A 12890-nucleotide genomic window follows, 5' to 3' on the forward strand; every position below is an offset into this window, starting at 1 on the left:
GTATTTTTAACATGCCCATATACCACTAAGGTTTCCGGCAACACGAGCAGTGAATATACTAATAAACAAACAATAACACGAACAGTGAGTATTTTTAACATGCCCATATACCACTAAGGTTTCAGGCAACACGAGCAGTGAGTATTTTTAACGTGCCCATATACCACTAAGGTTTCAGGCAACACGAGCAGTGAGCATTTTTAACATGCCCATATACCACTAAGGTTTCCGGCAACACGAGCAGTGAATATACTAATAAATAAACAATAACACGAGCAGTGGGTATTTTTAACATGCCCATATACCACTAAGGTTTCCGGCAACACGAGCAGTGAATATACTAATAAACAAACAATAACAGGAGCAGTGAGTATTTTTAACATGCCCATATACCACTAAGGTTTCCGGCAACACGAGCAGTGAATATACTAATAAACAAACAATAACACGAGCAGTGAGTATTTTTTAACATGCCCATATACCACTAAGGTTTCCGGCAACACGAGCAGTGAATATACTAATAAACAAACAATAACACGAGCAGTGAGTATTTTTAACATGCCCATATACCACTAAGGTTTCCGGCAACACGAGTAGTGAATATACTAATAAACAAACAATAACATGAGCAGTGAGTATTTTTAACATGCCCATATACCACTAAGGTTTCCGGCAACACGAGCAGTGAGTATTTTTAACATGCCCATATACCACTAAGGTTTCCGGCAACACGAGCAGTGAATATACTAATAAACAAACAATAACAGGAGCAGTGAGTATTTTTAACATGCCCATATACCACTAAGGTTTCCGGCAACACGAGCAGTGAATATACTAATAAACAAACAATAACACGAGCAGTGAGTATTTTTAACATGCCCATATACCACTAAGGTTTCAGGCAACACGAGCAGTGAATATACTAATAAACAAACAATAACACGAGCAGTGAGTATTTTTAACATGCCCATATACCACTAAGGTTTCCGGCAACACGAGCAGTGAATATACTAATAAACAAACAATAACAATACGAGCAGTGAATATACTAATAAACAAACAATAACATGAGCAGTGAGTATTTTTAACGTGCCCATATACCACTAAGGTTTCGGGCAACACGAGCAGTGAGTATTTTTAACATGCCCATATACCACTAAGGTTTCAGGCAACACGAGCAGTGAGCATTTTTAACATGCCCATATACCACTAAGGTTTCCGGCAACACGAGCAGTGAATATACTAATAAACAAACAATAACACGAGCAGTGAGTATTTTTAATATGCCCATATACCACTAAGGTTTCAGGCAACACAAGCAGTGAGTATTTTTAACATGCCCATATACCACTAAGGTTTCCGGCAACACAAGTAGTGAATATACTAATAAACAAACAGTAACACGAGCAGTGAGTATTTTTAACATGCCCATATACCACTACGGTTTCAGGCAACACGAGCAGTGAATATATTAATAAACAAACAGTAACACGAGCAGTGAGTATTTTTAACATGCCCATATACCACTACGGTTTCAGGCAACACGAGCAGTGAATATATTAATAAACAAACAAACAACACGAGCATTGAGTATTTTTAACATGCCCATATACCACTAAGGTTTCAGGCAACACGAGCAGTGAATATACTAATAAATAAACAATAACACGAGCAGTGAGTATTTTTAACATGCCCATATACCACTAAGGTTTCAGGCAACACGAGCAGTGAGTATTTTTAACGTGCCCATATACCACTAAGGTTTCCGGCAACACGAGCAGTGAATATACTAATAAAGAAACAGTAACACGAGCAGTATTTTTTAACATGCCCATATACCACTACGGTTTCAGGCAACACGAGCAGTGAATATACTAATAAACAAACAATAGCACGAGCAGTGAGTATTATTAACATGCCCATATACCACTAAGGTTTCCGGCAACACGAGCAGTGAATATACTAATAAACAAACAATAGCACGAGCAGTGAGTATTATTAACATGCCCATATACCACTAAGGTTTCCGGCAACACGAGCAGTGAATATACTAATAAACAAACAATAACACGAGCAGTGAGTATTTTTAACATGCCCATATACCACTAAGGTTTCAGGCAACACGAGCAGTGAATATACTAATAAATAAACAATAACACGAGCAGTGAGTATTTTTAACATGCCCATATACCACTAAGGTTTCAGGCAACACGAGCAGTGAATATACTAATAAACAAACAATAACACGAACAGTGAGTATTTTTAACGTGCCCATATACCACTAAGGTTTCCGGCAACACGAGCAGTGAATATACTAATAAACAAACAATAACACGAGCAGTGAGTATTTTTAACATGCCCATATACCACTAAGGTTTCTGGCAACACGAGCAGTGAATATACTAATAAACAAACAATAACACGAGCAGTGAGTATTTTTAACGTGCCCATATACCACTAAGGTTTCCGGCAACACGAGCAGTGAATATACTAATAAACAAACAATAACACGAGCAGTGAGTATTTTTAACGTGCCCATATACCACTAAGGTTTCCGGCAACACGAGTTGTGAATATACTAATAAACAAACAATAACACGAGCAGTGAGTATTTTTAACGTGCCCATATACCACTAAGGTTTCAGGTAACACGAGTAGTGAATATACTAATAAACAAACAATAACACGAACAGTGAGTATTTTTAACATGCCCATATACCACTAAGGTTTCCGGCAACACGAGCAGTGAGTATTTTTAACATGCCCATATACCACTAAGGTTTCCGGCAACACGAGCAGTGAGTATTTTTAACATGCCCATATACCACTAAGGTTTCCGGCAACACGAGCAGTGAATATACTAATAAACAAACAATAACACGAGCAGTGAGTATTTTTAACATGCCCATATACCACTAAGGTTTCCGGCAACACGAGCAGTGAATATACTAATAAACAAACAATAACACGAGCAGTGAGTATTTTTAACGTGCCCATATACCACTAAGGTTTCCGGCAACACGAGTAGTGAATATACTAATAAACAAACAATAACACGAGCAGTGAGTATTTTTAACATGCCCATATACCACTAAGGTTTCCGGCAACACGAGCAGTGAATATACTAATAAACAAACAATAACACGAGCAGTGAGTATTTTTAACGTGCCCATATACCACTAAGGTTTCCGGCAACACGAGCAGTGAATATACTAATAAACAAACAATAACACGAGCAGTGAGTATTTTTAACGTGCCCATATACCACTAAGGTTTCCGGCAACACGAGCAGTGAATATACTAATAAACAAACAATAACACGAGCAGTGAGTATTTTTAACGTGCCCATATACCACTAAGGTTTCCGGCAACATGAGTAGTGAATATACTAATAAACAAACAATAACACAAGCAGTGAGTATTTTTAACGTGCCCATATACCACTAAGGTTTCCGGCAACACGAGCAGTGAGTATTTTTAACATGCCCATATACCACTAAGGTTTCCGGCAACACGAGCAGTGAATATACTAATAAACAAACAATAACACGAGCAGTGAGTATTTTTAACATGCCCATATACCACTAAGGTTTCCGGCAACACGAGCAGTGAATATACTAATAAACAAACAATAACACGAGCAGTGAGTATTTTTAACATGCCCATATACCACTAAGGTTTCCGGCAACACGAGCAGTGAATATACTAATAAACAAACAATAACACGAGCAGTGAGTATTTTTAACATGCCCATATACCACTAAGGTTTCCGGCAACACGAGCAGTGAATATACTAATAAACAAACAATAACACGAGCAGTGAGTATTTTTAACATGCCCATATACCACTAAGGTTTCAGGCAACACGAGTAGTGAATATACTAATAAACAAACAATAACACGAACAGTGAGTATTTTTAACATGCCCATATACCACTAAGGTTTCCGGCAACACGAGTAGTGAATATACTAATAAACAAACAATAACACGAGCAGTGAGTATTTTTAACATGCCCATATACCACTAAGGTTTCTGGCAACACGAGCAGTGAGTATTTTTAACATGCCCATATACCACTAAGGTTTCAGGCAACACGAGTAGTGAATATACTAATAAACAAACAATAACACGAACAGTGAGTATTTTTAACATGCCCATATATACCACTAAGGTTTCAGGCAACACGAGTAGTGAATATACTAATAAACAAACAATAACACGAACAGTGAGTATTTTTAACATGCCCATATACCACTACGGTTTCCGGCAACACGAGTAGTGAATATACTAATAAACAAACAATAACACGAGCAGTGAATATACTAATAAACAAACAATAACACGAGTAGTGAATATACTAATAAACAAACAATAACACGAGTAGTGAATATACTAATAAACAAACAATAACACGAGTAGTGAATATACTAATAAACAAACAATAGTCTACGTTTCACTATGGGCGTTATAGGGCGACAGCAGAGATCGAATGTCTTGACTAGTATTAACTATAAAACAAAGCAATACTAAAACATGGATAGCATACATAATATATTACACAAATAGAACCATTTTCTATTTATGACCGACACACTAAATGAATGCTATTAATTATTAACTATTATGCTACCAGAATGTTTATTATAATTGTACTTTAATTATTACAAATGTACGCATCTTAGACATAACTACACATATAATCCAACACTTAAATAAAACAGTATTATTTCTAAACTAAATAACTGTTATGCCTAATTCTTCATACACAGAGTTTCTGCCAGAAAATAATTTTTGTGTATGACATTATGGAACTGAATGCAACAACAGTCAACAAGGGGTATGGGGGAGCCTCCCCCCAGAAAGAAAATGGGTTAAGTTTAGGGTCAGGGTTTAGAAAATCATACAGTAATGATAAGAGTAATTAATTTTGTGAAAAGGTTTTCTTTCAAATTTGGGTATGGCACCATGCCCATTTTACCCTCTGGCAGAAACCTCGATACTGATCTATATTTAATACTAGCTATAATTTACAAAAAACTATAATTACTTCTTAATGATATTTAACGTTATGCATATTAATATAGAGAAGTGCAAATAAAAAAAGATAAAGAAAACTAACCTCAGATTTTCAAAGGTGGTGAACCTTTTTATATCTTTAGAACTACAACACATAGAAATGTTATCTTAGTGTCGAAACAGATGTTTATGGAGTTGATAAGTTCATCAAAACTGTTTATTATACTGTAAGATAATTAGTTGTCAAACAGTTAAAATGACTTACAAAAATGCTGGTGTTTTTGGTATGAAAATCTAATACTTTGTGTTGAAAAACACTTTTTATGTTCAATATTAAGTTTTGATGGTTGATAAGTTTAGTTAACATGTTTTGAAGAATATTAAAACAAAATTTTACGTAGAATTATAAATGTCCATCTAAAATGATAGTTTTTCATGTTTTATATATTTTATATGAATGACAAAACAGTGTGTAATCTGCATCCTTCAATGGATCACTGTAAGGTGATCAGTCTGGCTAAACAACATTCTGCTTTCCTTCAATTAGTCAACATATAATTACCAATGCCAAAAAATGGTTGCATTTATTATGAATAAGAGTAATATACTGTTTGTTGTGGCTTTGTTTGGGTATTTTATTTGTGAATATCATTTACCATAGTTTGACACCCAATAGCCGATGTACTTTTTGTGCTGGGATGTCGTTAAACAACTGTTCTATTCTACTATGAATAATTGTTTCAATCAATAATAATAATCATAATAATAATAGAAAGTAGCATTATAATATAATTGTATGTTTATGATTTTGCTGGTTTTTGTACTGCTTCATGTTTTGCAGACATATGTACTTTAGAGTGTGAAAATGGTGATCTTGTAAGTGAGAACTGCACATGTCAGTGTCCCGGAGACTGGACTGGAGATAAATGCGGTGTGTCTTTCCTAAGAAAAACTATTATTTTAGTTTCCTCAATTTCTACAATGTTTAGAGAAATTAAAAGTTTTTTTTCTTTGTTTCCTCTTTCCTGGATTTAGTTTTTCTCTTCTATTTTAAAATCCCCCCAATTAATTAAAACAAATTCAAGAAATACCCGGAGAGTCCATTTTGGTGGACCCGATTACAAATATAAATGGCATGACATCAAGACTTGAAATCTGCTAGGCCCAAAATATTTAGAGAAATTATAGTCGAGTATGTTTTGTTGTTCTTTCTCTTTTTTTAAAAATTATCTTTTTAACTTGCAAAGATTGGATCGGTGTGATTGCGAACAAGCTTCATTCTATCAAGCCAGTCATGAGAGAGTGGTAGTCCTCCTGTAGGAGGCACAGGAAGAATGAAATTGTTTTGTGTTATGTTCGCATAAGTCGTACATATTTGACAAGAAAGATGTCCACCTCAGTGTAAGCACTGTTAATTGTGACTGCATCATATTGTAGTGATGTGCAATCATCTTAAGCTAACAAGAAAATACATATTTACCATTGTTTGAGACGCAGTAGCTGATTATTATGTTCTCTGATCATAACTATAGTGTAAAAGTAGTCATCATCATATCTTGCCAATATATGTATATCATTGCAGAATAAATTTTCAAAACCTGATAGGTAAACCACATGGTCCATAGTGCTTTTTTCTGGTGGTTTAGGTGGAGGTGTTATATAGCTGTGGTTGTGGTCTCTGTTAACTGGTAGTTTTATGTATTTTCAGATGTTTTTATTGATAAGAACGAGTCACAGCGTTTAGAAGATGGTTTCGATGGAACTATTATGGCTTTGATTATCGTCGCTTTGATCATTCTTGCTGCTATTGTGGCAGCTGTGATCTGTTATAAGAGGTAACACATTCATTTATCAATAGTAAATGTCAAACCATTAAAATATTGATTCTGCAAAATCATGTCCTCCCATGGGCCTCCCCTTCAATTCAGGCAAAGGTCGGGTATGCAATGTCTCTGGTATAAGAAGGACAGTAGATAGTTTACTTAATTTAATAAATAGTCTTAGGTTGTTTTTTTCTCTCAACATCTCTCAATTTCCTTTTTCCGTTCCTTTAAGTAGCCCATATTAGAAATGGTGAATTCACTATTTGTTCTTTATTTCAGTTGCACCTGTTATATGTTGCGTACAGTTTATATATACACGTTTGTTCTGGTGTTTTTTGAGGGGTGTTGTTGTTTTTTCCCCTGGACTTGTTCCTGGGGGTATTAATGATACCACATAGGACTGATTGACAATTTTATTTCTCCCCACACCTGCTGTGTATATGCACTGTATCGATATCAATAATGGAAAGTATAGCCATACTTAGAACATGCATATGATGTCTGTATATTCTTGCATTCTTGTTTGTCGTAATCGGCATAGAAGCTAAAGACAGTTTGGGTGTGACCATTTAGTGTTCCCCGCGATTTAACATGTAACATTTCAGAACACGCCAGCTGGTTAGCTGTTCCCGAAAATAAACATTTACTGGTCTTGAAAACAAAATATTTCAAAAGACTTAGTTTGAATGTGTAGGTCACAGACCATATATACTAGATGTGGGAAAATTGAAAGAAGAAATTTAATTTTAGGCATAAATTAATACCATACAGTTTTAGAGGAGGAAGTTCGGATGAAGGGTTTTCTTTATGTTATATTAGGGGCAGCACACACACATTTTGGGGGTAATTAGTATATTTAAAGTAGGACAAAAATGTAAATGTTTTCAGTGTTTCCCTCAGGATTTGAGTTTAGAGTGTTGACAAAATAGTTTGATGCCAACTGAGTCCCTGAATGGGGCGAGAATGCTGGGGTGGGGATGTAGCCGAGTAGTAAAGTGTTCGCTTGATACGTGGTCGATTTAGCCCCATTGGTGGGCACATTAGTCTATTTCTTATTCCAGCCAGTGCACCACATGCACGACTGGTATATCAAAACCGTGGTATGTGCTATCCTGTCTGTGGGATGGTGCACACAAAAGAGCCTTTAAATTGCTTCTAATGAAAAAATATAGTGTGTTTTCTCTCTAACACTACATGACAAAATTACCAAATATTTGAAATCCAATAGCCGATGATTAATAAATCAATGTGCTCTAGTGGTGTTGTTAAACAAAACAAACTTTTTAAGAATACTAGGACATCAGGGGCATACTCTGCCACACACAATTTGGAAAACTCATTTGCTTTCAGGTGCATTCTAGAGTACATATTGGTGTCATGTACACTTATAAATGTCAAAAGCAAATAATAATAATAATGCTTCTTTTTTTGCATAATGTCAAATGTTTGATAAACAATAATTTGAAAAGAAAGTATAGAATTATTTGAATAAGCAAAAGTATATAATACATATTAAACACAAACATAAAATGTATATTTGATTTTGTTAATAGCACTAATTAATATATAATAGGGCATTATTGAACTAAAGTTGTCAGGGATTTACCAAGACATTCTATGGGTCCAAACAATTAAATTAAGGCCCCTTCCCAAAAGAAAATGCCACTGAAAATTCCCAATTTTTATTCAAAAAATTCCCAATATACATATATACTTTTCGAAAAAAGTAGGGGAACCTGAAATATTAATGTTAATATCAACTATTAAACCGAACATACATTTTGACCACAAACATCCTAGTAAAGAACGTTCAGGTCTGTTTATCAACACACCAAAACACATTCCATAGTTTGCACGTGCATCACTGTGGAACATTATTTCTGTCGATCTTTTTCATTCTGTTGATCATACAGTTGTTATTGTTTAGTTTTTATTCATTTTTATTGTTTGAATTTGCTATGCCGCGTATGCAACGTGATGAGCGTCTACGGGCTATTGGCATGCTGCAAACGGGCAGAAGTCAGCGTGAAGTGGCCAACACCTTCAATGTTTTGAAGTCAGTGATTAGCAGACTATGGAACAAGTACCAACAAACCAAAAATGTTGACGATCGACTCCGTTCGGGTTATCCCAGAGCAACGACAGGAGTACAGGATTGATTCATCTGTAACCAGGCTCTAAGAAATCGAGCTCAAATGGCAAATCAGATTGTTGCAAACCTTCATCAGGCTACTGGTGTTCGAGTTACGGGTCAGATGATTAGAAATCATCTTCATGCAGCACATCTTTATGCTCGACGGCCCCAGGTTGTGCCTACCTTGACAAATTGTCACACTGCCCACAGATGTGAATGGTGTAGGGAGCGTCAGAACTGGAGTATTCGTCGCTGATCACGTGTCATGTTTTCAGATGAGTCCCTATTCACTTTGGACCTCCTTGACAGGCGTGCCACCATCACAATGCGATTTCATGACAGATTTGGCGGTGGATCGGTTATGGTGTGGGGTGGTATCACTATGACTGACAAGGAAGGGTCACTGGGCAGCACTACTGGGACAACATACTAACACCCTTTGTCATCCCGTTTGCTAGACATGTGGGACAACGTTTTGTTTTTCAGGATGACAATATTCGTGCTCACCGTGCACAAATCATCAATGCTCACCTCCAGCAGCACATCTATCGAATGCCATGGCCAGCAATGAGCCCAGACCTTTCCCCCATTGAAAATGGCTGGTACATGATAGGGAGATATGTGCGTCAACGTCAAAGACCGCCGACCACGTTAGCGGAACTTGGTCAGGTGCTGCAAGAGGAGTGGACTCCCTCATGGCCATTGGGAGACTCATATGCAGTATGCCTCCTCGACTGAATCAATGTCTGACACATCGTGGCGGTATCACCCACTACTGATAAAAAAAATGTCGACTTTCAAATTTCACTTCTAACCCCAATCGTCCTTCAAGATCTTTGGTGGTCATAAAACCTACTGTAATACTGAACTACCGGTTGTAATGTTTGCCCAATTAATTCACTATTATCATATAACCATTCCCCACAGCTAATATACCTTACAATTTTGGCATTGTAAATTCTTATTAGAGTTCCCCTACTTTTTTGGAAGAGTATATGTCATTTGTAATAATTTATTTTAACAGTGGTGTGCTGCATCATTCAGTGGCCTGGAAAGATGTCCTAAGTATGATTTTCTCACGCAAATATTCCTAATCATATCAGACATGGGACCCTGGCAAAACAATCCTGGATAAAGCCCTGGTTATTTGTTTTTATATATATTTGTGTATTTGTTTGTATGTGCAAAGTACTTTACTTACATTGATGTTCTGGAACTGCAATAAAATTCCTCCCGATAAGAATTTATGGAAATTAAAGTTATTGAATCATCTTGATATGATGAAAAATTTGTTGCCAGTTTATAGTTCCTAGAAGTTAACGTGTTTCATTTTTCCCCATTTTTGTTATTGGGACAAAACATGCTTAAATTTCTTATTTTATGAGTTGATTGATCACAGAGTGCAGTCCCTTTTTTTTTTAAATAGTTTTTTGGTTACAATTTGTCATGGTCATGGCAAAGAAATTTATGGGTTCAGTACAGAGACTGAATGGGACTGAAGGGCCCTCGTTTAAGTCTACAGCTTTTGTTACTGTGGAAAAAAAGGATAATGCATGATAATGATTCTTTCTCTTGACAGGGGAAAGAAAGAGAAAGAATCAGAGGACGATCTTGATTTAAGTAGCGTCCATAACCAGATTGATAATCCAGTCTTCACAAGTCTAGAGGCGGATGAAATTGATGAGATTGCATTAAAGAACACAGGACTTGGAGTAAGAGAGGAAGATCTGGATGATGTAACTAGCAAGATATTTGAAGGAGACACTGAAGACGAGAATGATATGAACGTGATGGAGAAACCAAAAACCCAAGACCAGGATAAAGTTGCAACATTGTAATGAAAAATGCTTCATGTAGAAAATGTAGAAATGTTTTTACCAGGAGTCTTATTGACAAAACTCTCAGAGGTTCTTTAGAGCAACTTCGTGTCATCTTTACAAGTGCTTTTGCACTTCAGGATTGCACTGCAGTTGCGAGAGTTGAGTGAACACAAAAGGGTCATGTCACCAGTGATTGAAGAGAAGTGTTATTCATTTTAAATAGCGTAATAGTTATATCTCAGCTTTATTGTTAAATTTGTGATCAAATCTAAAACAAATTGTGCTATCTTTTCTTCCAGCAGGCCATATGTTTTTTCTTTTGACACACTATTTAAAAAAATAAATAACAGCAGGCCATATTAAAAAAAATCTATTTTGAGCAAGATATGATGCAAAAAACAACATACTATATTTTTAATTTAAGACTAGAAATGTTTTAAACAAATCATTTGTGGAATTGTAAACAGATGATGGTAATACAATTAAAGATTCAACTGGCATGAAGCAAAATATTTTTATGAAAAATCATATTTAAAAAAAACTATTCCACTAAAATAGATTTAGAAGACTTGTTTAAAAATTGTAAATCTTCAAAATAGGATGAAGCAAACTCAAGTAGATATGGTGAACTAAATTATGATGAAGTACTTGCAGAATTAAAACATAAAAAATGGAACAAGTCCTCGGTCAGATGGTTTTACAGTTGAATTTTAAAAGGTTTTTTGGAGATTTTGAAAAACATTTTTTAATTAATTATTTAAATAATGCATATAACAATGGAATGCTTTCAGTTACACACAAAATTATAACCAAATAAACCAAATATATATATTTTTTAATTTGAGACCAATCTCACTTCTAAGTGTATCATATAAATTGGCATCTGCTGTAATTGCCCAAAGAATAAAAACTGTGTTGCCAAATGTAACAAGTGAAGAGCAAGAGTTCTTACTAGTAATTATAAATCGGAAGAAGAATTTGATTGCATGTACATGTATACGTATGAGGAAAATGACTGGAAACTGACAAATACAAAGCCGTTTAATTGCACCGATAGTACAGACAATATTAATAACATATATTGTTGTTATACAGCAGAGGATGTATTGAGTCGCCACTTTGTTCTTTTTGTAAACATGAAATATCAACTTGTTTTGGAGATGTGATAGAATTAATCCTATTTGGAAACAGCTAAAGCAATGCATCCATAAATAACTGGTTTGCTAGTGGAATTTAGAAAGAAAGAAAAAATTAATTATGGGTTTAAAAAAAAGCAGTAATGATGCTATTAATGTAATCATATTGATAACAAAGCAATTATTTGTTTAAAGTCATATGAAATGTTTAATTTCACATGTAACGTGGATCCAAAAGGAGTTGGCACTATGCTATGATGTTAAAAAAAAGTACTGCTTTCAGCAATTGTGACTATAATAACTTTGTAAAATGTTGGTCTCTATGACATAATTTACTAAAATAATTTTATCATTTAATTTGTGTTATTCTTTCTGACTTGGACTGGTATGTTTATACATTTATGTATACATGTATACATTACACATGTATACATTACACACGTATATACTATATACACGTGTATACATTACACGTATATACATTACACACATGTACATTACATATGTATACATTACACATGTATACATTACACACATATACATTACACCCGTATACATTACACAATGTGATAGAAAGTTTAGTGTGGCTTTTATACCTATTCTCACTGGTGTTTTTTGTTTACTTGTTTGAGGGTGTGTGTTTTTTGTGCGTTTCTTTTGGGGGGGGGGGGGGGGGGGGGGGGGGGGTCGGGTTTTTTTTGTTTGTCTTTTCTCATTAAAGGGACACACCCCAGTTACGGCTAGTTGTTAACCATTTCGGCGTTGTTTTCGCTATTAAACCCATTTTTTTCACAAATACAATTGCACTTTACTTACTGTTTATTATTTAGAATATACATTTCCATTCACCTGAAGTGTTTTTTGGTAATCCTAGTAATCCTAGTGTTTGTAATACCACAAAATACATTTTTCGTATTTCTTAAAAACGGACGCACGTTTAGAGGGGATATTTCCATTTCA

The 12890-nt window shown here is 35.2% G+C and overlaps 1 protein-coding gene across 1 annotated transcript in view; it reads left to right on the forward strand.

The window, feature by feature from the left end:
- The window catches only part of LOC121385885 (protein draper-like), a 116965-nt gene extending 104678 nt beyond the window's left edge, over positions 1 to 12287 (forward strand). The window contains exons 19-21 of the mRNA XM_041516676.1: positions 5859 to 5948; positions 6726 to 6852; positions 10554 to 12287. Coding sequence (XP_041372610.1) covers positions 5859 to 5948; positions 6726 to 6852; positions 10554 to 10812 — 476 coding nt within the window. The 3' untranslated portion in view covers positions 10813 to 12287. The remainder of the gene's footprint in view (positions 1 to 5858; positions 5949 to 6725; positions 6853 to 10553) is intronic.
- Positions 12288 to 12890: the final 603 nt, after the last annotated feature.

This window comes from Gigantopelta aegis, chromosome 12 (genome assembly GCF_016097555.1).
Source record: "Gigantopelta aegis isolate Gae_Host chromosome 12, Gae_host_genome, whole genome shotgun sequence".
NCBI classification, from domain to species: domain Eukaryota; kingdom Metazoa; phylum Mollusca; class Gastropoda; order Neomphalida; family Peltospiridae; genus Gigantopelta; species Gigantopelta aegis.